Source organism: Myzus persicae, unplaced genomic scaffold (genome assembly GCF_001856785.1).
Source record: "Myzus persicae strain clone G006 unplaced genomic scaffold, MPER_G0061.0, whole genome shotgun sequence".
Lineage (NCBI taxonomy): Eukaryota > Metazoa > Arthropoda > Insecta > Hemiptera > Aphididae > Myzus > Myzus persicae.
In genome coordinates, this window is record NW_019102436.1 from 292,205 (window position 1) to 319,193 (window position 26,989).

The 26,989-nt window shown below is 29.2% G+C and overlaps 1 protein-coding gene across 2 annotated transcripts in view; it reads left to right on the plus strand.

Annotated features, from left to right (window-relative positions):
* LOC111032160 overlaps window positions 1–12,184 on the plus strand; it is a 151,412-nt gene extending 139,228 nt beyond the window's left edge. For both annotated transcript variants that reach the window (XM_022312392.1, XM_022312393.1), the window contains exon 6: window positions 10,030–12,184. In XM_022312392.1, coding sequence (XP_022168084.1) covers window positions 10,030–10,943 — 914 coding nt within the window. In that variant the 3' untranslated portion in view covers window positions 10,944–12,184. The remainder of the gene's footprint in view (window positions 1–10,029) is intronic.
* The last annotated feature ends 14,805 nt before the right edge of the window (window positions 12,185–26,989 follow it).

Consider the following 26,989-nt stretch of genomic DNA (forward strand, 5'->3'; position numbering starts at 1 on the left):
TTGATTATTTTTTATTTATTTATTTGAGCTCAAAGTTTGTTGGTTGGCCTATTAGTATTTTGAATTTTCACTCCACGCACCTCAGGCAATATGTTGCCTCAAATGCAAAAGTCACTCTGCACTCGATGACGTTTTATTCTGTCTAAAAATAATTTTATATTTTGTTCAATGTTAATTTACAGTAACGTCAGTAAAGTTTAATTACTAACGAAACATTAAATTTACTCATGTATCTCGTATATTATGATGACCGATGGGTACGTAATAGTATGTTTGTTAAGTACTAAAAAGTATTAAATTCCTAGTATTTTTTAGTAATATGTAATCCGAGATTTACAGAATATGAAAATGCGTGTAATGAGTTTTTCTTACTTCCAGCTTAATAAAAGGCAATTATAAAACTTAAAATAATTATACATAATGATTCAGTATCTTAATTTACAAGAACATTTTACACTTCAGCTACTGTTATAAACTTGTAATCCACGTCCCAGCTTCATTAACTATTTAAAATTTGAACAACAGCTCAAACATTTAATTAAACATAATATATTAGCAGGTATTTACGATAATAATTGTTTTCATATATTTTAAGTGTTATTTCATCTTTTGTATTGTACAGTTTGAACTGTAAGTCCACTACTTAAATTATACAGTAAAATTAATTTTTGCTGAAATAATATCAAACGTTATGTTACAAAATACAAGTGTATTATGCATGGAAATGGTAAATGTTACTGTATACTTTGATCTTGGAAAACACGATCCCTGCACAATATTATGTAACGTAATCATGACGTTTAATGCATTTATTCTCCGTTGCATGAATATTTTCATAAAATAAACTGATATTCACCAAAACATTACCAAGCAGCACTATAAAACATGTTTAACCGAGTAATAATAATAATAATAATAATAATAATAATAAAAAGAGCAAAATAAAAATAAATTACCAAGTTTACACAATATCCATTTATCAAGGATTATGCGATTTTTATTATTCGTCTTAAAGCCAGATTGTTATGTACACTCGACAATAAACGGAATAATCGTGTCTAAACAATGTAATCTTATTTTTAATAATGATAATAGAGTAATGATGAAAAACAGTGATTGGATGAAAATATTTAAGTCTCCCGAAAAGAGAGTCGATTTTTAGATTTTTTTTTCAAAACGTAGTATTATTTTTTATTTGATTAAGTAATAAGAATATTATTATAATAATTTATTTCAAAATTACGTTATCGCCCAAAACCGTTGGTCGGAAAATAAATAGCAAAAATTGACACACGATGAGTATAACGTATGGTTTATTTTCTTTTTTTAAATAAACGGATCGGATCACCTTAAATTACAATTTTAAATAAACGACAATAGTACGAAATGTACAAAATTATTTTACGAAACCGCAGGTGGTGTTTCCGGGCTTGCGCATCATTTTCACCGACATCATAATGCATAATCGTTCGTGCACACAGCACACCATTATTTCTGTCATGCGAGCGCAGTTCTCGGGAATATTAATTATTTTGACTTCCACGTTTCAATTGCAGTTTCCCGTTTTCGGTAAGATAAAAGGCGTAATATTAAGCTGTGCTGCCAGCTAACACGCGTCTCGTATGCAACAATACTCCAACGGATTTTTTACGCGTTCCACCGCCACACACAGATGACGTCATAATACTGTTGTTTTTGTTTATTTTCTTAGAAACTGAAACCTAATAAAAACGACTACCCGAAGGATATTATTATTCACATAGGTATTACACTGCACACACACACACACACACACACACACACACGCGCGCGCGCGCGTCAATAATAAATTATATTACCTACTCGTGTTATGTTGTATAGCGTCGAACACGTCTTAACGTCAGCCCAAGGATTATCCAGGTGTCTCAGCCGCGTACATATGGTCGAAATTGACGGAGGAGTTTTCCGTAGTTACCGAACATCGGACATAATAATATAATATAATTTTTTTGTATTTAATATTTTGCCCTGAACTTTCATTGTTCACATACGTTTCGTTCATTTTTCTCTCTGTTTTTTTTTTAAATTTATATTTATTGTTAATATTAATTTTACCTCTCACTATTTTCTGTAGGCATGCTCACTCAGTCTTTATAGTTTATTGTTATAATTAATATTTTGTTATCATCGCTTTCAATATAATATTTTTTTTTTTATCTCTATGACTGAAAACGTGGAGTATCGCATAAATGTGTAAAACGGGTGTGAACTTAATGCGATTTGTGTATTCCCATCCCTCCCCAGGGAAAATGTACGTGGTGTCATGGTCGTTCACGTTAGGGGTGGCGAATTTTTTTCCTGAGATACGCCAACCAACTCCTTTACCGAAAGAGAACAATCATAATACGCACAATGGCAGGACACGCGCGTAATGCTCATAACTCATAAGTCATGCTACAGCTATGCTTGTCGAGCCAAAAAGACCAATCGAATTCCTAAAGGATATTTTTAGTTCATTGTTATTAAGTATTAGTGATATCCGTACGTTTTCATGAAATATCCGAAGGAATTCTTCAGACAAAAAAAACTCCTAACGTTTACAATCAGCAGAGACCAAAGAGGTTGCAATTTCAATTTTAAACTCTATACGCACCTACACATTAGTCTAAAAAACTATAATAATTTATAACTGCACCACCTTTATGCAAACACCAAAAACAATTATAGCTACAGTGAGATAAAAACAACCCTTATACTCATTTACAATATTACCATGGTTATGTTACAATAAGTATTTCGTTTTTTAAGAATTTCTAGTAAAACTTGAATTTGAACACATCAATACGAGAATGTTTGAATGAAAAGAATACCTTTAAAGCTCATTTGTACTTATTTTACGAGTATACTTGAGTAAAAATAGTGGAAGAAAAATTAGAAGGTTTTCAGTGGAAAAAAAATAACTAGATACTTATAGAACAATGCTTCTCGATTTTTATTTCTATGACGACAATAAAAGAGTGGGCTTAAAAATAATTATGTCTGACATACTGGTTGAGTACCACTATAGTTTATTTATCTATGAATAATTATAATAAGTATTGGGTACGCCATAGTGATAAATAAAAGCATGTGCATTTCAAGAAACCAATAAAAAAAATTCCAATTTATTAAATTTTTAGTATAAATAAATTAGTGTTACAAAAATTTAATTACTTACATTTAGCAACCACACTAAATTGCATAAATGTACAATAAAAATTTATATTAACCATATATTAAATCGTATTTTATTTCCTTATCATAAAAACATATGACTTATTGTTAATTTTGGATATAATATTATAAATACGAATAAATAAAAATTGTATACCACTCACAAATTAAAATAAATCTTAATAGCAGTAAACAGTCCAGCTAGCTTCCACAAAATGTACAACAACCGAAATTGGTGCACGGCCGCTATAAAGTAAATAATTTTAGTTGAAACAATGACAAAAATGTTTTTCCATGATTTAAAAAAAAAGACAAAATAGTTTGATATTTAATTATAATAGGTATTAGTTAAGAAACAAAATATTTAATTTGAGCGAATTTAGCACAACATTGGATGACCATCAATTCGACAAAGTAGGAGCCCTATTGACAATCGTGTCGTATTCATTGGTGAAATATAGGTTCTCAATCTCGCCAACAGAAAAGTAAATTTCGTTAAATTCCTAAATTAGGTGCCTAATATATCAAATAAAGTGGTATAGGTACATAATATGATAAAGCTGTTGATGTGGAATGAAAGGTAAAACTATTCTGTCATTCTTCAGGACCAACTATTACCGATACACCAATATTATGACGTAGATATAATAAAAATATATAGGTATATACGTAAGTAAATTATTACTTTCTAGCCCATATTTCGTGTAGCTTATAACAAACTTTATGACACTTGTCTTTTATAGGAATCGTGAAATTCCAAACACCAAACACTATGACGTTTTGTCCAAGCTATTTTATTCTCTATGTACCAATGTTTGTCAACCCCTGCAATTTTATGTTTGTTTGGATTCCGTTTCGTTTAAGTCATTCTATACGGATCTAAAAAAAATGCTCACCGCCATTCGCCGAGATGTCATCACACTTATATCGTACGAATAAAACACATTAATATGTTAATTTAAAAATAATAACATTTAAAACTCTCATATTTATTTGCATGCACCAACATGGTACATGGTGTACCTATGGTTCATAAATAAATATAACAACAAGTATTTTTTTAATTCTTGAAAACATATTATTTTTTATGAGTTGTGCATAATAAGTCATTTTAAAATAGATACCATTAAACTTAGACGTTTTTGTAATGTAATATGAAAGAAATAATAATTAGTAAATATTCAGTTTTATCTCATAAAAATGTAACTATTTTATGGTTTGAAAAGACATGTATAATTGCACAACATTCGATCACATTTGAAACTATTAGCGCTATCCAGTGAAATAATTCCTAACCATAAGTACTAGTGTGAAATGCTACGTAATATTGTATATTATTCGTGTCAATAAAATACACCAAATACGCTAGCTTTATATTATTATTGTTGATATAAAAATGTCGATTATATTTTATAATTCCAAATGTATTGCAATTTTTGATTGTTTTTAATTTAAAATGTAACATCGATTTATGTACAATCACCACAAAAATGTATTAATTATTATGACTCAAAAGTTTTGGATGGCTTTATTTTTTGTTAGTGTACTTAAAAAGTAGTTTTAAAAAGTGTATAACTTGTACTAATAATATAATATACATTTGCATTAAAAATTAGAAGTTCAAGAAAGTTTATTCTCAACTATAATACTCGCTCAAAACTAGAAAATAAAAATATAAGTAGAAGGTACCTGTGTAGAAGGTACTTCTGTATATTTTCCAAAATTAAAAATGACATTATATACTTAATTTTGTATAAATAATGTCTAGTTTTCTCGGTTTTATGGACAAGTATATAGGTACATACTATACTTAAATAAAATTATAGTTGCACACATGTCACGTGTATGAATATTTATAATAAGAACTTACTAGCTACGTACTACGTAAGTAATTCTAAACATTCGTACAACACTTATGACCACATTTAGAATATTTCTTAAAAGAAAACTCCTTAGAAATGATAGATATTGAATATCCTTTAAATTAAATAAAGGTTATACTTCTGATAATATATTTAATTGCAAATAACATTGAAGTCAGAAATCGTGTTGGCTGAACTTTTCTACAATAGATGGCGCATACTATTTTGACAGTGAACTTACATAATAATATTATTGTTATTGTATTAACATAGTCATTCGTCATGCATCTAAATGCGTTAAAATATAACTAAAAGTTACTTTTAAATTATCCAACTGATAATTCCAAAGTAAAACTATATCTTTGTAATAGTTTTTTTTTTGTCAAAAGTTCCAAAATGAGTAATTTGTTTTAAGTTCTAGGGTTAGATTTAAAAACCACTCAATAGTGTGCATTCTACGTGTATGAATGTTTACGATTTACATTTTTATAAATTATAACTTTGGTACATATGTAAGAACATTAAAAAGTTTTTATTTATTTGTTTCCAAGTGAAATGTACTAAAATGTTTGGAAACTTGGAGGCGGCCACACGATTTAGATTTTAGACCTACCTATTATAGCCTGACAAAATCACACCTACATAATATAATGATTTGATGCTTGGTACAAACGACTTAAGTCAAAAGTGTCTAGATTATTTGAGAAGCAATTTAAAGTTTTAAAACTGTGTCAAATCTTGAGTGAATTAATTAGTTACTCGTTATAATATATGGTTATATGTGATATATTATTTATGACTTAAGACAATGAATGCTAAAATGGATACTAAAATTACTTAATACTTTGAGACTACACTGTTATACAGATTGGTGTTATTACTTGGTGTAACAAGTTAATAAAATATTGCAATACTAAACTCACATTATTTAAAAATAAAAATGTATACACACACAAACATAAATAACCATCACTGTATAATACATTTAAAGATAACAAAAAAAATTATTTTAGTTTTATCAAAAATAATTTTAATAAATTAAAATAAAATAAACTTAATATTATCATTAAGACAAAATTAAATAAATTAAACTAAAATAAACTTTGGTAGTAGGTATTTGTGTTTAATATTCATATATTTTTAATTGCTATGTGATACAATATTTAAATATTAAAAGAAAGATGTTCTTACCATATTTTATTTAGCAACCAATGGGTGTTTTTAAACGTTTCATTTTCAACTTTTTTAATCAAATACGTAAGTTTACTAAAGTTAATATAACATATTGTGTTTGCACTCGGTACGAATATCTTAACTCATATATTAAATAGAGGTATTAAAATTAAAATTAATATTAATTTTAAGACCATGTGACGATTTATGTACCACTGACAAATGACAAAATGCATGTTGTAAAGTGGTTTTAAAATCATAAATGGACTAAAGTGATTTTTATTTTTCCAAACATTTATATTTAAAAATTGTATCTGTACACATTGTATTTAATCAAAAGTAGGCATGAGATATTTGTACCAAACTATATTTAAAATACTTGAATATACAACTAGTACCAAAAAAATCTGTATTTTCTTCTAAATTTATCAATGTATTCAGTCAAAGTTGAACATTTTTTGACTTGAGTTGCTTATACCACGTAGAATCAATTGATACTATTTAATTTCTGTTCAAATATTTGAGCACATCGGCCACATTTCTAATTATTGGTAATAACGGTTTTTGATATTTTAGTTGAATTAAGATTGGATGAAATTCAATTAGTATTTCTCAAATTTTAAGAAGGTCATTATTTATAATTTATAAAATAAAACAGTTATTCAAAAATAATTAATTTCACAATAACATAGAAAAAAAGAGATGAGCTCAAATATTTTTTTTAAAACATACTTGGTAGATAGACTTGTTATTGCAATATGTTTAAGTCCAAATTTGATTCAGATAATTTTTTTTTTGAAACGATACTCTTGTATATACATATATATATATAGGTATCTGGTATATTATATACATACTATATATACTATATTATGTACTTAAAATGTAGTGAAATGCGCACACGTGTCAAATATGTGAACGGTGTGTTTAAACTATCGTTTATTACTCATCACAACAGCAGAATGCGACCACACTGGTTAAAATAATTGTAGAACTTATTGTACATTTTCAACATCCAGACTTATCCTAGGTATGTTTTTGTATTAGTGTCTTTGACAAGTAAAAAGTATAAACTCACAAATGCATGGTAAAAAAAATAAAATAATAACAATCATCGACTTTTAAAAAGGCGCTAAATCATCACTTCATAATATTATACTACTTACTCCTTCAATGCACTACATGTATCTAGGTATTTATAAAAAATAATTGACAAAAGAGCGCGTCTATTAATTAAAACAATATTACGATCATTACATTAATTTCAAATATTAAATAAGTTTAATGATCTTCACGAATTTATAAGACAGAAGCATTGGCACAAAAATTATACGAGTACTTTCCTTATTTTGATATTATATAAAAATAAATATTAAAATGTGCTAGTCATATTATTGTGTGTAATATCTTAATTTTTTACTTAAATTGTGTATCGATTACACAATTTCAATGAAAAAAATAGGGAGCTGAAGCCCTTTTATTTTTTTCATATTATCTTATGGTTGTAGATACTTGTATAATCACTATAAAAATGTAAATTAATATGAACAAAGTTGGGAGTGCTAATTTCAAAATTCAGCACCCCCAAATATCACCTATTTTATCAAACATTATAAGTCTTTATAATACAGGTACCTATTGAGTTTATTTTTCAATTTATATTAATGTTGTAAATTGTAATATGGTCCAAGTAGGTATATTTATTTAGTCTTTAAATTGACTATGGTTAGAAAGTAGTATAATAATTGCCTTAATTAAATACCACGTGTCCTCGTTTCCTTCATGTATACCTAAATACATCATATTTTAACCGTTTAACTATTCGTTACGGACTATTCAATGGAAGTTTAAAGTTTTCCTGACTTAGTCATTTGAACTTACCTATTGATAATTTACAATGAAAATACATTTCTCGACATTAGTAATACAATATAGCAATATGCATGATGATAAATAAACATTAAAATAATAATAATGAATGCTTAAGTTATATAATAGAAATGCATTTAATAGGTAAATAATTCAATATTAACATTTGTCTTTTTATATTATTTTTATCTTATTTTTGCATGCATACAATTTATTTCATATTATTTATTTTCATTTCATCTTATTATGAGAATATTGTAGGGCTTCCACATTTGAGCAAGGTAAGAATGTTGTCTGGGTGGTTGTATTGCAGACTGCTGACGTAATTGATGTGATCGAAGAAGTTAATTGAAAGCATATCAATATAAATGATAAGGTTTAATTGAATGGTGCTTGAAATGAGTGATCGATGCTTCGTGTTGGAGTATTTTCAATTTTGTACAAACCAGGAAGCATCTTAATTTTTTTGATTGGAGCATTTGAATGTAATTTATATTTGTTTTGACACAATTATCCTTAACAAGCTTAACAGTTAATTATAATCTTCATGCATGTATTCGCTTACTAACCAATGATAATATTATTATTGTCATTATTATGTCCTTCGTAATAATATCAAAATAATTATTGTTAAAGCTCCGATGTTAAACGAATTAAATATGTTTCTATATGCTTTCGATGTATATCAGACCCAGCTATAAGTTCAATTCATCAATTTTATAAAATAAATTAATACTTAGAGTATCTACCTACCAATTTATAACGATAATAATTAAGGCTTGAAAGTTGTATAGAAGTCAAGATTGGTAAAATGCAGTAAACATATTAAATCTTAAATATTTAAACAAAAAAAATACATACATTAAATTATTTATTTTACATTGTATAATATAATAAATATGTTTTTAATAAATATATAAACCATACATTTTTATTTGATTTCTATATCTACCTTATATATTTATACATAGTTGTTTAACATTATACTAAGAAATTTAATTTTTTTAAATTTTGAGTAAAATAGTAAAAATCCAATACTTCCACTATACCAAATTTGTTTGATTAATCGATGTGTATAGTCCAACTGTATACATGCGGTATGACAAAATATTATTATGACATTTGACCAACCAATACATTTTATTACTAAACCTATAAATTAAAAAAAAAAAAAATTATATAATGTACTTTTATGCAAGTAAAATAGTTATAGTACCTATACAACTAATAGTTGCCTAAGAAGTTATAATTTTGAATATTTTTTTTATGTTTAAATATTTAAGATTTAATATGTGTTCTGCATTTTATCAACCTTGACTTCTATAAAACTTTTAAGTCTTAATTATTACCGTTATAATTTGTTGAAAATGACTGATTTGTTTACGACAAATTTGATGTTTTGTACGATTGTCTTGTGTTTGATGGTAGTACAAATTCTTTGGTGCCAAATAATTATAATAATAATATACAGATTCCAAGTGCCGCCACCTAATTTTCTCATATGACTTAATGGAAATACACTAAGACTCTATTTGTCTGATCAGTAACAATGTAATATTGATGCAGTTCAAAGCTTATATCTGACGATTATATTACGTCAATAATATCAATATTTTGTTACTTACAAGTATGACGAATTCACAATTGTTTTCTATAAAAAGTATTCTGAAATTATTATGTTCTTTATATCTGCTTTATACAGTGACTCACATCCAACTGTTATTGTATGCTCACTGAAATATTACAGTAAACTCTTTTACCAAGCTAAACATTAAGACATGCATGGCTATTTGAATAACAATTTAACATAGCTTCGATGTTTTGGTTGTAGACTAAAAAATACTAGCAACCATTTTAACATAATCGTGGCTCAGAAATATAGTGATAATAATTTTTTAAGAAACCCTGAATAATATATTATTTGGTTTTGTAGGCGACGGTGGGGCTGAAAACGGTCGTCCCGGGAACGAAATCGACGCCGTCATGAAATCTACGGCCAACGGTGGATCGTCCGACGGATCGGTGGCTGTAGCGCAGGACAACGGGGCCGATGACCGGGCGGCTACCACCATACAGGCGGTGTACCGTGGCTTCCGCGCCCGGAAGTACGTGGAGGCGGTGAATGCGGCCGCGGTCAAGATACAAGCGGGCTTCCGGGGCTACCGTGTCAGGCAGTCCCTGAAGAATGCGGCCCCTTCCACGACCACAACGACCACGGACGAGAGTCAGTGTTGGTCGGATGACGACCAAAAGTCGGTCGTGTCCGTCACCTATACACCGCTCAAAGAGTACGGATGTGAGCCACGTGGCGCCGGCGACGGACGAGGGGATGGTGATGATGGCAGTGATGACGGAGGTAACAAACCGAATTCCGGTGTTGGTAATGCAGATAGTGTTTCCGGTGTCCCCTCCGACGTCGGGGGTGGTGGAGGTGATGGTGTTGGTGGTGGTGATGACGTCGGTCTCAGTGGTGTCGGTACTATTGGGGGAGCTCATGTTGTCACAGATGTCGGAGTCAGTGGTGTTGGTGTTTACGAGGATGACGACGATGAGCTGCAGACAGGTGACGACGAAGTTTTCGAGCGCGATGACAACGACATTAATGGAGGCGGTGGTAGTGCCATTGAAAATCCGGCAACGAATCCGACCACCACTTTGTCGGAACCCGAGAATCCGACCACCACTTTGTCGGAACCCGAGAATCCGACCAAAGTGTCCACGCTGGAGGACGCGGCAGAAGCAGAAGCGCTGGTCCAAGCTGCTATAAAAATCCAAGCTAGGGTCCGCGGTTTTGCGGCCAGAAAACGCTTGAACGACGAAAAGAACGACGGCGCAGACAAAAAATAAACATGTCTCGTTAATAATATTAATATAATAAAAAAAAATTATGTCACTATAATATACATCACACTCCTTGATTTAAAAAAATCGACAATATTTGTTTCTCTCTGTCTATCCACCTGTCTCTCTCTAAACCTTTATCCATCGATCTGTTCACCTATGATATCTGTCCAACATGCTCTCAGTCTTATAACAATTTAATATAATAATAATAATATTTAAATAATTTTCGCACAAACGGACGACAGACAAGAATAATTATTACACGTACGAATTATTACAGTATGTACTCTGTATGCGATCGTTTCACGATTACTCACAAAAAATAATATGTACGAACAAAACATAAAAATAGTTATAACAAATTCACGTTTGGTATTTCGATTGGACTGTGTTATTTCTTTATTTTTGCGAAACTCAATAGACATTTTTATTACCACAAGATAATAACAATTTGATTTCTCATTTTCTTTAACACCGACACAAGTTCCTCAAGTAAACCGTAAACGTCCATAAAGTTAATTTCACACATTATACAGCTTAAAGATATTAATTTATAGAATATATTTCTAATTAACACAATAATAGATTGGTCCAAGGATTGGGTAACCTTCTACAACACCAAATACAATATGTCTGTCGTCCGAGATTTAATTTTAAGAATATTTTCAAGTTTTATTGTTCTCTATTCATTAAGTTTATAATATTTACTCGTTGCCCAAGCAACAAATTAATGAATTAAGTAGCGTTTAAAGTGAATCTTAATTTGTTGGCTCATACATTTTCCTTGTTAATGATTCAATTACAAATTAAGATTACAACAAATATTGGACAATTCAGTGAAGATATAATAATTGTTATGATTACCCATCATCCTTATTTATGTTTAATTATGTAAGACAATTGTGTGGTTTACAAAATATAGAAAAGAAAATACAAAAATTATATTACTTATCCAGTTAATGCTTTAATAAATGTTTGTAGAATAGTTATTCTGGCTACTTTATCGATTGTTGTTATTAGTTTAAGTTTATAAACATATTCAAACATTAGTACCTTTCTGATTAATAATTACTACACAGTATTCACATGGTGAAAGTTTATTGTTTTTTTTTTTAGAATTATCTATGTGTTAGAAAAATATATTCCATAAAAGCTATTAAATGATATTAGATGATTATATTCATTGTAGAGATATTATACATAAATTGATGTATTTTGGATGTTGTTTCTAAAGAAATATTAGTTAACTTATAATATAAACATCATAGGTAGGTAAACTTAAACTTTTTTGATTTTAATCCAACCAGGGAGACATAGCTCTATAACTACACTCACAGCAACCTAATTAATTATCAGTTGTTAAATAATTTTCAGTTTCATAGCTATTTAAAAATTGTTAATCTATAAAAAATACATAAAATGTGAAACCTATTTTGAAACAATACTTATTATAAATAATAAAAACAAAAAATTATAATTTCCTGTACATGTTCAACTTCATTATGTACTCTATGAATCATTATTATCATTGTCATAGCAACTAACATAACTATTTTTCATATTTTATTTGAAAACTTCAATCATCAATCTTATTACAAAAATGACTTATATCACTGTATATACAATATCATAAATTAAGATTCCGATTTCATCAATAGTAAAAACTACGTTTTTATTTAATATCAAAAATCAAAAAAAAAGATTAACTTTACATATTATTGTCTTTGTTCTTTGTGAACCCATGACATATAAAAATTATATTATCGACACAGTTATTTTTAACTCTAATTGTTGATGTTGCTTGTTGATAAATAATACAATTTATAATTAAAAATAATTAAAAATCTTACTGACAAATACTCAATTAATTGGCAGTTTAACTGTCAGTTAAATGTTTCAAAATGTGTTCAATATTAATAAATACAGCAGAAGGGGGAGGAGATACAAACAGTTATTTTTCTTTATTTTTTTCCATGGTTTTCATTTATCGGTATTTTTATCCAAGAAAAACGTTTGTCCAATTTAACAAATAATGAATTAAAAGTGAAATCGCTTCAATATATTTCAAATAAGTTAAATAAATAAAAGCACATTAAAAATACTTTTTTAAATATATCTAATAATAATATTTTTACAGATCTATAAGACAATATTTTTGGGGCTGTAATTATTATGCACCGATGAACAAAGTATTATACTTAACATAATTTTTAGAGCTATGTCTCATATTTCAATATATTTTATCTATGTGAAGTGTATTGTTCATTTTTAAAATGGTAAATTATAATATTATACATACTAATCGTTTAATCAAAAATTTTAGATATAAACACAATTGTATTTATTTTTATTTGTTTTGATATCAATGTATTACTTAATATTTATTGTATTTGTCATAAATCACATACGAATATAACTATTTTCGTTTACAATACGTATGTGAAATATCCCGGATTAATGTACACAAAGGGGGAGAAGCAAGTTTAATTTCAACAGGTCATATCAAAATTTTGACCTAATAAAGATAGTAGGGTGTAATGGGGCAAAATAACGAGTTAGAGTTTTCGTTTGTTTAAAGAATAGAAATATTTTCGAGGAAAAGGGAATACCATACATTAAGTCCTTTATATATCCTCTAGTAATGCATTGCAGTCGGACACATTACCTACCTGTGTCCCCAGGGAGCGAAATGTTTGTATCACTAACGGACAGAATAAGCTCGTATGATGCTAAAAGGCCACTGAGAGAATGACCGTGATTGAAACCCAGTAAAATGGAAGTCTTGTAGCTCAAATCATTCCGATTGCGTATCATGTTAAAGAAAAACTACTTTTCACTCGTAACTATGAGTTGATTGAAATTATTTCACAAGTAACGAAATTCGATTTAAGTACAGGTATATGTTTTTATTTTTTATTTTTTACTTTTAATAAAAGTTCGATATAAACACAATTCAAAAAATTCATTTTAAATCAATTTATTGGTTGACCTTTTGAAGTTTAATTTACATTTCAAATTCTTAATAAAAATTCCGGGACCAATCCACTAGGTAAAGGTTATTATTCAACATTAATAGACAATTATTATTACGATGGGATACGTAATTATTAAAAATAGTTATATTTTATTGTTTGAATTTTCCATAGAACTTAAGGTATCTTGTAACAATTTCAGAACGTATAATTATACTTTTTTCATATTGTTGTGTGTGTTTAATGTTTATAATAAATTATATACTGAATTTAAAAAAAAAACAGCATAAAATGATTTTTTTTGAAAAATACTCAAAAAAAATTATTATTAATATTATATTAAATTATATCAAGTTATAAAGTTATATGAGTGGTTTAAAGAAAAATGACTTTTTTTTTATTTGCTCCTTGTGTCCTAGTTCCAAAACTAAATTAATTGCTAAACAATGATTTGTGAACACTTTTACCAGGCCTGTTCAGGGATATTTTTTGGCCTAGGCCAAAAACATGCGAGGGGCCTTTTTTATTTAAATTTTTCTTCAGGATATTCTTATTAACCAGGAAAACCCTTTATAAAATCAAAAACCAAATTGAAACCAAAAAAAAAACTTATGACGTTTTGGCATATCTAAACTGAAAATGTAATAAATAAATAAAAACAGAATTTGAAATAAAAATATATTACTTCCCTTAATCTATAGTGACTATTCTAGCCATCATTGAAAATCTCATTCAAGTTAATAAACTGTTTCAGGATCACACGAACAAAATTGATAGTGGTAAAATAATGACTAATTAAGACTTATAGGTACTATTGCTTTTATAAAATATGTACCTACTATATATTATAGTAATATCAATGAGCATACTTACAAATATTAACAAATCACTTTCACTTCAAAAAGACCTTGATAATATTCTCAACTAATTATAATCAGCACTTCCATTTATGTACGAACGGAAATTAAATATGTGGGTAAATGTTTAACCTGAACACTTCGTCTTAATAAAACAAGGAAATCTGCCAAAATACGATTTTATCTATTCAGTTATACAGTGAAACCTCCCTTAACAGACACCTCTAAATAGCGGACACTTCCAAATAGCTGACGTTTTTTCGGGGACGGGGACATTTTCACTGTTTATGTACAAGAAAACCTCTAAATACAGGACACTCTAAATTACGAACACTTTTATGACACTGATATTAATAATTTTTATCTTAAATTAAGAATTATTTTGGATTACCTGAATAAAAACCTCAATTATTAAGTTATCTTATGTGTGCATTATTAAACTGTATATGAAAATCTTATCTTTTCCGTTCAGTCACTGTATCGTGACAATGAAATATTGTAACTAATGCATTGTCCTATGTGCGTTTAGTTGTGTTTATGATGCCAATATACGAACGTTTTGGCATTGCTAGCAGTAAAAGGCATACGTAAATATATTTCTTCTATCGAGATACAGAATAGTTCATTGCACTCAAACACAGTCCAATTAAAAAATGCCTTAACACACGAAATAATTACGCCTGCAATTAGTAAACAAACTAAAGTAACAGATTTTTTTCAGAAATGTTAGGTAGTTTTTATTTTTATCGAGTATTTAATTAAAATAAAAATAATATAAAATAAAATTATTGAATTTATTTATTTATTAAAAAAAATGTTTTCCTCTAAATAGCGGACAAAATTTCGGCGACCGAGAGTGTCCGCTATTCAGAGGTTTCACTGTATTCTAAAATCAACAATATAACAATTTATATCTACAACTTTCAATACATGCTATACTCAAAAGGCCTGTTTAGTCCAGTGGATTTGCAATCTGAGGTCCTGCCAAACTCTCTTCGGGCTCTCCAGGCCAATAATTTAGTCATTCCAATCCGTTATACTAAGTATACTATAACAAACGCTCCATTTTAAATATTTCTTTACATAATATAACTTAAAAGTAAACAACTGTAGAAATATTAAAAACAGTTAATAAATATTTTCGCCGATAAGTAAACAGTAACACCATCATCCAATTATTTCTCATGTCTACCAACAAGCAATCGAAAAAAACTCACCACTCAGCCTATAACTCAAATGTCATGTTACCTTTTAATTCAGATATGTTATCAATGTTGTGAAATGGTGATTCATGCTGTAATGTACCTATTTATTTATTAAATGTATGCTTATTGACTATTGTCTTATTTTAGTATAAATCGTAAATGATATTATTCTTAATAATAACAAAAAATATATCCAAATCCAACCAGAAATTAAACAAAAACAAATAACAGTATTGTAATAAAAATTAAAAATAATCGAATTATTTAATATTATAATAATATTTTGAAAATTTGTGGATTTTTATTTCCCAAAAATAAAAGAACAAACCAACAATCACGGAGAGAAAAAAAAATTAGAATTTATATATTTTATGATAAATGACTGTTTGTTGTTAAATGGTCACTAACATTTCCAGGTTAAAATAAAGCATTTCTAAAATGAAATATAGTAGCATATTATAATAAACTAAAGTAAATTTTTACTATAACATATTCATGTAAATATTCTTACTAAAATAGGAAATTCATGCCCTTAAAATGTATAATTTATCGTGAATATTTGTATTCTTTCTTAAAAAAAAATATATATATTAACTAACTATTCTATTTTTTAAAAACTGAGCTCCTCACTATCTGTACTTTACTGTATAGAAGTAAAAACCTGAGCATATTTTAAACAAATTATCATATAATTTTATTTTACAATATTATCTAAATATATAAGTCATACTGTAGAGTGTGAGTATCTACTGTAAACAATGCAGGACTTACACTTCACCTATATATTATAAAGCAATTCTAAAGTATAACCTTATAAGCTCCTACCAATAAGGACACTCAAATGGAAGTGATAATATAATTGATACGAATGATCCTGAATGAAAAAGAAAGAATTGAACTTCAGATATTTATATAAACATTTTCCAGTATTGTAACCTAGAATTAAAAACAAACTTGGAGAAATTTAAGCTAATTAAAATATTACACTTGCCTATAATATAGCTTAAAAATAGCCTAAATATTTTTAAAATGTATTGAGAGTAGCAACTAATAATACGTAATTATGTGTATAGTAGGTATTAACACAATTTTTATTCGTTGGTATCTAGGTAAAATTAATATTTTTTGTTTTATTAAAAATTAAATTAGTAAAAATCATTGTTCATCGTTATATATCCAACTATATCAACATTTCATTTTCAAACTCCATAAAAAGTTATGAGAAACATTATATTAAATGTTAATTTATCATTCAAAGGTTATATGCCAGTCCATAGCACATTTTTAACTAAAAAATAATTCTCAAATCTTCGTAATACTCAAAGTTATTGTTGACTAAAACCTAAAATGACTCAAGTTCTTGTAGAAAGTGTGTGGACAAAAAAAATTGAATGAAAGTACAACATAAAATATCTAATGTCTATAATTTTATATTTTACATTTTGATCTATATTTCAATTTGTTTCATTTATATTTTGATTAGGTACATCAAAAAAAAATTCTAGAACTTATGCTGAATACTAATAATGCTTAAACAGTTGATATTTTTTCCAATTATTAAAAAAAAGGAACTGAAAATTTACTATATATTTAGCCTGAAGTCCATCCCTAGTTACGACACCGCACAACAGTATTATGAATAGATACAAACTTATTAAAATATATAATATTACTCTGAAAATAAATATAAGATATTACCAACAAACAGTTTTGTATGAAACATTTATCTAAAACAAGACTTCCACAACTCAAAATTTATAAATTTTGAGTTATAACTTATAATTACTTTTAAACAGTGAAAAATAGCTTTATAAAAATTAAATAATGCCACATTTAATATAATTTTTTATTAAACCCCTAAAAATATGTGTCAGTATTAAGTTATTTAATTTTTAGCTAATTTTCAAAGCAAGAGAGAAATATTTACCTTAAGGCAATTAACTATAAAGTTATTTTATTCTATCCAACTAATCACTGAATTCAAAATTCAAGACTGCTTTATTTCGATCTATAGTTCTTGTACTGAAGAAAAACTAATTGCTGAGTGAAATGTTGAGTGGAAAACAGCAATATTTAACAGTTCTGGCACTGTTGGGCTTTATAATAATTAATTTTAATACTGCAGATTCAAGATGAAATTCAATATTGACATATTTAAGTAGGTATATGGTTGTTTTAAAACCAATTTCTGAATGCAATAGAGCCACATTACAAAATATAGCAGCTTTACATTTACTTAAAAAATGTAAAAGGCCACAAGTCTACATGGTTGGGTTTGAGAATGTATTTCATTATATTCGAAAAAGCCTTTTGGCAAAATACGTTTGCATAAGTATTGAAGTTTTCAGTTTTAAACTCTTAGGCGTAAAAGAACTCTTTAAAATATCTTAGATTCAAACCACAAATCATTTTCTCTCGAAACTATACATTTTAAGTTGTGACAGTATTGTTCTAGGGGTGCTATCTTATCATTATATTTAATAATTTACCACAATAGATGAGTACTCACCGCTATTAACAACAATACTCAAAACGCCATGACTTACGATAAGCTCTGCAACAGCGCGCGGTTGTTAATTAATACGTATTCGTAAAGGTAATTAAAAAAAAAAAAACAGCATTTCAATTTATGATAACATGAAAGATAATTTGATATTCAAAACAAGATAAAACTAAAGCAAGTGAGAAGTACCTTTGACTAGAAAATTATACTGCAGACCGAAAGAAGAACTTCATCGACACCGATTTTATCTGGCAACCCGTTCGGCCACGGAAGAAAATTTAAACATATTTTACACCTACAATATTAATGTAGTGGCTGTGGTTGGAACGTTTTACCTGTTGGCTAGTGTCACAGATTATTACGTTGTGCTGCCAAAACAATATGTATCCAAACTTAATGTAAGCTTTTACAGGTCTTACATAACCATTATAATATAAGAGTCGAGTATCGTTTGCATTTTAAAACCCATATGAATCTTAAATGTCATTTTACATTTGAGTATAGGTACACCTATATTAATCCTACCAATAATTTATGTTTTTAACATTTTAATTGACTTTTCTACGAAACCTATATAAAATACATATATACGAAGATGGTTCCTCAGTAATACATGAAATAAAAAACAAATACAATTTTTTAAAATTTTCTTTCTCTTTAAAAAAATAAAAGTTTTAAATTAGTTTTAACTACAGAAATTCTAAAGTTGTAGAAATAATACATTTATCGAAATCATTAATATTTTTACTTTAATAAATTATTACTCTAGAAAAAGAAATTCAACATCCAAATTAGTAGTAATTATAAAAAAAAAAACTAAATTCACAATCAATTGTAACCCTCATAAACTATTTTGTAAATATTAAAGTTATTATATATCTTGAATAAAAAGGTCAAAATCAATAAATTCATAATCAATTTTGGTTGTTTTTACATTATATAAATGTGCACTATACCGTATAAACCTATAATACCAGTGTACTTAAATTATTACGATGAGATTATTATCATAACTAGTGTAATAATAATGATGTTGATAATTAATAATTATTTATTATGATTATATATTTTTACATTTTTTTTTTCAATACTGGGTAAGTAAATTTAAGTTATATCATGGTACATATTTTGCGTTATATATCAATTTGTAACTATAATTTTTAAAAATATGAGGCAGTTGTTGGGTACGTATAATACATTAATTTTTTAATTTTATTCGAGTTTTGCATCTATCTGTGAGAATACACGTTTTTACAGTCGTATGAAATGTGAACATACCTTCTAGAATAATTAAGAACATCATAAAATATAGGATCAGGCATGCAAGCAATTCAAAATTATTTAATTATTTAATGCTGTCCAACATTATATAGTCAGTTGGTTGTATATACGTAAATAGTAGATACCTACTACTACACTGGTCAACTGTGGCATTGAAAACTTTCGCATTGTTTTTGCCGGAACGAGAAGTTGGTCCCCATATAATTTAACCCACGCAAAGCCGACGACGGTGGGTCAAGTTTTTGACATAGGATTGTCGAGAATACAAAACATTCCATCACATCGTTTGGACACGAACAGTGAATGTTAGGCGGATCGGAAACATCAGAGAGGTAAGCTATTTCTGGATGAAATAGCACCAATGTTGCGCAACATGATATTAATGTATAAATCCCAGTTTACTATTTGGACAAATATTACGTTGTTAAATGGAATGCAACAACATACCTAATAAATGTAAATAGCTGGCGCCTACAATTCCAAGTACCTACATTCTGAAATATTTTTTTTTTTTTTATAAAGTTTATTAAGGCTTCAACAACAAAGATTTTTAGCCTACATTTAAGAGAGAGCGATTTTACATGAAATATTTTTATATTCATAACAATCGTGTAACAAGCTTTATGTTTGCGACTTCTTGAAACAAAAAACAATAAAATTGGGCAAGTGTGTATCACTCTGCTGTACATCGTATTATGAATTGTCAAGTGTGTCACGCTGTCGGTTAGAGCAGCGTTTCCCAAACTCTTGTTTGAGCTGGCCCGGTAATTTATATTTTTCACCTTCGTGACCCACCAAAATATTTTACATTTATCATTATGTAATAAAACGCAAAATAAAGCACATTTGAATCATCTCTCCCGTCTATTTGACTTCTTCTTCATACTTAACAGTTTAAATTATCAAACGAAAATGATAAATAACAAATTTAATATGAGAATTTCATTAAACTCTGCGACCCGGTATTAAATTTTGATGGCCCGGTAGTGGGTCGCGACCCACTGTTTGGGAAACGCTGGGTTAGAGTATTAATTACTAATGAGAGGCATTGCTTAAATTGTTCAATCCATGCCTATACAAATTAAACATTTTATAATTGTTTGGTGAATTTTCACAATTTAAAGTTAAAATATTTATAAAAAAAAATCGTACTTACAGATATTTAATATTTTTGAACCACTAGTATAATATCTTATGAAGAACTTTGTATTCAATTTTTGAAAATTTTATAACAGAGTGAGAACATTTTTATCGACAATAGCTAAAAAAAAATTAAAAAAATTAAAATTAAAAATGTCTTATGCGTTTATAAAAAGCTCAAAACAAATTATTTTTAAAATTGTAAGAGTATAGAAAATTCTAATATCTAAATATCTAATATAAATATTCGGTGAAAACGTCATGTATCTTTGAGTTACAACAAAAAAATTAAATCAAATTTCTCAAAAAAACTGTTCGCTTTTGTAAAATTTGACTTATATATTAAATAATATAAAAGTGAATGTGAATTACAAGCTTGAAACTTTGTTTCACCAAATTTAGTTCAAAATGTATAGCATTGAGTATTCTATTTTACTCTTATACAATATAATATACTTAATGGTACTAGCTAGGTAGGTATGTTGAATGTGAATAGATGGAATTTATGTAAAAATAAAATGTTTTTATTAATATTATATTTGGTACAAGCTGGTTATGTAATTTATTATAACAGGTAAAAACAATTAAAAAACATTACAAATTAAATTTGCATTTAAATTAGTAAAAGAATATATTCAATCAATTATTAATTATTATTTATATTTTTCTGTTTTATCATTTATCTGAACTTATTGTATCGTTACTGACAAAACAATTCTTCAAAATAAATATAACCTCAAAACTAAAATAATTCTTCGTGTAATTTATCATAGGATTTCACTATACAAGAAATTTAGGTATAATATAATATGTAATTATGTATCATATAAGAAGTTCCGGATTTCAATGCAAGGTGCATTATTTGTTGGTGCTCTAATACAATGCATTACAAGCAGGTACATAATGTGTTTCATGTTGGTAACAGATACTTAAAAGGTGAAACCTTTATTTTGCATTTTTCAACATTAACAGTTAATTTTATTAATTTTTAGTGAATACATTAATAATCCATTAATAATACATTAATAATAGATTATACAATCTTTCAGTGTAAATGAGGGAATTCAAAATATTATACCAAGACATCTTGTTTTCATAATATTTACAGTTTTTAAGTAATGTTTGGTTTATTGTGTTAAATATAGGTATGTGTTAATAATTTAATTGTAATATGGAAGTTGATGATTAAAAATGATATTCATGGTACCTAATGAATTAGTAACAAATAAGACGCACATGATAAAATTGTCATCAATGTGTAATATAATTTCCTGTAAATTATTTCTCATACAATTCAATATTAAATAATTTATAATTTATAGTTAAGACATTGACTAACAATGAATGACAATAACTAGGTAACATTGAATAATTACTTAAATACTTCATAAAATGATTGAAGGTTCATTCCTTAATGATTATTTTTTAATTATCTTATGCTCAGTAATTTAAATTTTGAGCGTAGCGAATGAACGTATTGTGTTTACAATGATGTGGAGTTTTTTTCTGTTTGAAATCAACATTCTGGGTGGTGACAATTTTAGACAGCAGCATCTTTTTTGATAAAAAAGTAAATCTAGTTGCTATTTTTGAGAGGTAAAAAATTCACAATAGTTTTTAAACGCGTATGGAAAACCAAAAAAAAAGGTGATTTTATTTTTTAATGTAACTCGAAAAATAATAGCCGTAGAAACTTTGAATTTTCAATCGATATTTATGTAAGAAATATCCATATATGGTAATATTTTCGAATTTTCTTTTTAAGCAATTTATTGCCTTGAGAAATGTTTTTGTGTTTTGTAATTTTTTTAAAATTACTATCGATAAAAACTTTTTAATTATCATAAATGCTTGGAAATTTAATGGAGGGTCGGCCTTATAAAATGTTTTCATAGCTGCTTAAAAATATTAAAGATACATAAGCAAAATTATTTGTGTACGCATTTAAACTTTTAAGTTCACATTTTTACGAAATTCATATTTTTTTTAATTAGAAACTCTTAAAAGTTTTACTTTTCTTAGCTAATATTGAAAATTGTAATACATTAGTTTTTCTAAGACCGTTAAAAAAAAATTCACTGGAAAATTATGCTATTATAGCTAAGGTATATTTTCGATTTTTACTATTTTTTTTTAGTATCAACTAAATTCACTTCTCTACCAGAAAAAATGCTGTTGAATAAAATCGAAGCACTTTTACAGTCCCAAAATGTAATGAAAGACACAACAAAAAATTTTAAAAATTAAAAATTAAAAAACACACATCATTGGAAAATTAATGGAGCGACGCCACTCACCATCTAAAATTATGCTTACTGAAATTCTTATTTTTACTTACATTACTTTACTGAGTGAAATCCCTGCAATAAATTGATTTTTATTTCATTTATAACGATCTATTTATAAACCTTCTCACCAAAACCATTGCCACCAAACCCACAACCTAAAGACTTATCCACCACGGGGGAAAAACGCAAGGCAAGCCAATCCAGCTCCGTCTCACCTCCTGAAAATCCAACAACTTCGAAGAAGTTGGCCAGGGCAACCAACTATTCACCAATTCCGGACACGAATTTTACCACCGACAGCAATAACCGCTCTCGTTCAGCTTCTGCGGACGGATCCGATCATGTCGATTCTAATGATAACAGTAATACATGCCTATTTCCTCTGTTTCTTCGGACACCGACGAGACAAGCAAACCATCACCTAAAATTGACCCACAGCTAGACAAAACCGCTCGATCCGCATACCACCAATCTTGATTCAAACAACCCCTGACCATCCATGGCGGAAAATAGCTAAAGACCTGTACAAAACTCAAGGCCTCGATCAAGTGACCGCAAAAACTACATCGATCCCACTACAAATCCAAATAAACTGCCTTGTCCAACATTTCATGACCATCAACAAAAACAGCTTCCACACTTTTGCATTACCCAAAGAACAATCTCCCAAGATTGTAATTAAAGGTGTTCCACTTGACATTACCGACGAGGAACTCATGGAAGAACTACTAGAGGTAGGCTTCAAACCAAACTTTGTCCAAGCTTTTGTCAAAAATGATAAAAGAGTCCCCATCCACATGGTTTCCCTAAAACGCACAGAAAATGCGAAATAAATATTTGAGACCACAGAACTTTTCTGCGTCCGAGTCAAAATAGAGTCATATAAATAAACGGGTCCCGCTCAATGTTTTTCATGCCTGAGATTTGGCCATTCATCATTTCAGTGCGGGCACCCACCAAGATGTGTAAAGTGCGGAGCAAATCATCAAAACAAGGAATGCAAGAAACCAAAAAAAGATACTATAACCTGCTGCAACTGCAATGGAAAACACACCGCAAACTATAGGGGATGTCCATATTACATAGATCTTTGCAAAGAAAAAGTAGATCACTCCAGAGAGACAAATAACAAATTTGTACAAAAATCCGTGATGACAACGATTCCAACGCCTACACCACTACCCGCAACACACGAAACCACCAAAGCAACAGAAATCAAATCATACGTAAGTGTAACAAAACACCAAACAGAAAAAGCCGAACCCACAATAAACGCACCAAAGCTCCTACTAATAATCAAAGACCTCCTTACAACAGCTCAAGAATGCGAGGATGTCACATCAAAAAATGCGGTCATCACAACCGTCCTGAAAATCATAAACGCCATTCCTACACTCCATGATGAATGACCTCAAAATCTTATCATGGAACTACAACGGTATCGGAAACCGAACATCAGAACTGACAACATTCATAAAAATGCACAACGTAAACATTATCCTGCTTGGTGAAACCTGCCTCGACCCCATAACACCGCTCAAAATTCGAAATTTTCACACTTACCGCACAGATCACCAACAACGGCCAAGAACCCCACCGAACGGGGGAACCGCAGTACTCATCCGTCGTGGCATTGTGAATATCCAAACCGAGCTCGACTCGACCTCGGTTAACACAAAACTCACAAACAACATCGCCCAGGTAACTGCGGTATACAAAAGCCCGAGCGTAACACTCAAACCAACAGATTTGAACAACAAATCATACCATTCTCCGAAAATCTGTCAATAGAAGGCAAACAAATCACGACCATCGAGGTCATGGAAGAACCAGTAACCAACACTGGCAACACTACACTAAGCCCACAGGAAGATGAAAAATTTAAACAACCACTACAAGACTATCAACACATATTCTCGGACAATCTCGGACTTATAAAGGATTACGAATGCCAAATAAAAGTGAGGCCAGGGGAACCAATATATCAACGACCATACACCATACCTATATCACGGCTAAGCAAAATGGATAAAGAAGTGCAACAAATGCTGGATCTGGGCATCATCGAGAGGTCTGATTCACCATGGTCTTCACCCATCATATGGATAGAAAAAAAGAGTGGTGACATCAGACTCTGCCTAGATGCGAGGCAAATCAACAAACGAATAATACCAGACAGGGAGTGCCCTATGAACATGGAAGAAATTATGTTGAAGTTCAAAGGAGCCAAATATCTGAGCACCATCGACTTAACTGCGGGTTACTGGCAGTGCCGACTTAAAAAAGAAAGTCGACCTATTACAGCGTTTCTACATCGAGGGCGGAATTATCAATTCAAGGTCTTACCTTTCGGTCTCGTCAATTCTGTAGCGGAATTCCAAAAAATTCTGAATCAGGTTTTGGGACCGGAAATATTAAAGTTTACTGCTACTTACGTAGATGATATACACATTACGTCAACAACATTCGAAGAACACATGCGTCACCTAAAAGCCATCTTTGGACTAACCGACAAATAATAAGGGACAGAGCGTGCAGAGCACCTGCAGCCGCCGTTATTATCTGCGTGGCTGCAATACGATTGCGCGCGGTCCTTATCAGCGGTACCTTTTTAGGCGTACGATTGCGCGTGCTAAATTATTTTTACTTCTAAGCAACGTTGCCAAATACACAGATTATAGGTGCACCGTAAATATCAGTTTACTAGTGCTCATCCACCGACATTTGTTGTTATAAGTACCCTTATGGAAACTCAGGCAGAAACCGTCAATAAATAATCAACCATTTTCAAAGGAAAAATCAAGCCAAAATCGAAGGAAGAACTAAAGAAAATCAAAGTTATGAGTAAGCAATACGAAGAGTATCTAAAAAATAAAACGCCAGAAAATTTACTTAAGTATTTAGCCATAATTGGAAATAGGTATCAGGGATTTAAAATTTAAATTATTTTATTTATATTATTTTATTATAAAGATATTTTTTGATACCTATTCAAATATTTAATATTATTTTATTATAACGATTTTTTTTTTTAATGAATATTTTTTTATTTATAATAATTAAATAATTGAGAAAAAATNAAATCAATTTTCAGATTAATATTATTTTATTATAACGATTTTTAAAGAATATAAAGAATCTGTTTTATTTTGTGTTATGGATTTAACGAGATATAATTTAACCAAATTATTATTTGTATATAATGTGATTTTGTATCGAAATTGATGATTTTCAATCATGTACCAATTATCGTTTTTTTTTTTTAATTTTTTGACCTAAAAAATTGAATTTAGAAGATATCACTGGGCTAGTCAAAAATTTGTTTTTTTTTTATAATAATAATTATTTTATACTTAAATAATAATTTGGCAACGTCGCATCCAATTTCACGCGCAATCGTACGCTTTTGAATAGGCAAAAGCATGATTATTTGTTATTCCGGCACCGCGCGCAATCGTATGCCCAAAAAGGTAAAACGCGCGCAATCGTACTCCACCGATCTGCGTGCTGCCGCCATCACTACCTATCTGCCGCCGACGTCACTACTTACGTATCGTCACCCTCCACGTTCTCGGCTACCTCCCGGAGGAAAGCTAGAGCGTGCCAATCAACTGTCGCCGCCGTCGCAAGTTACGTACCACTGCGCAACACGTTCTCGGCTACCTCCTGTGGGAAAGCTAGAGCGTGCCGCGCACTTACCGCCGCCATGCTACGATAATACGGATTGAACGCAGTATCATCATAGCCAGTCATTAATGAAACTAGTGTTATCGCGACGCCCGACAATAGTATTGCAACCGTCG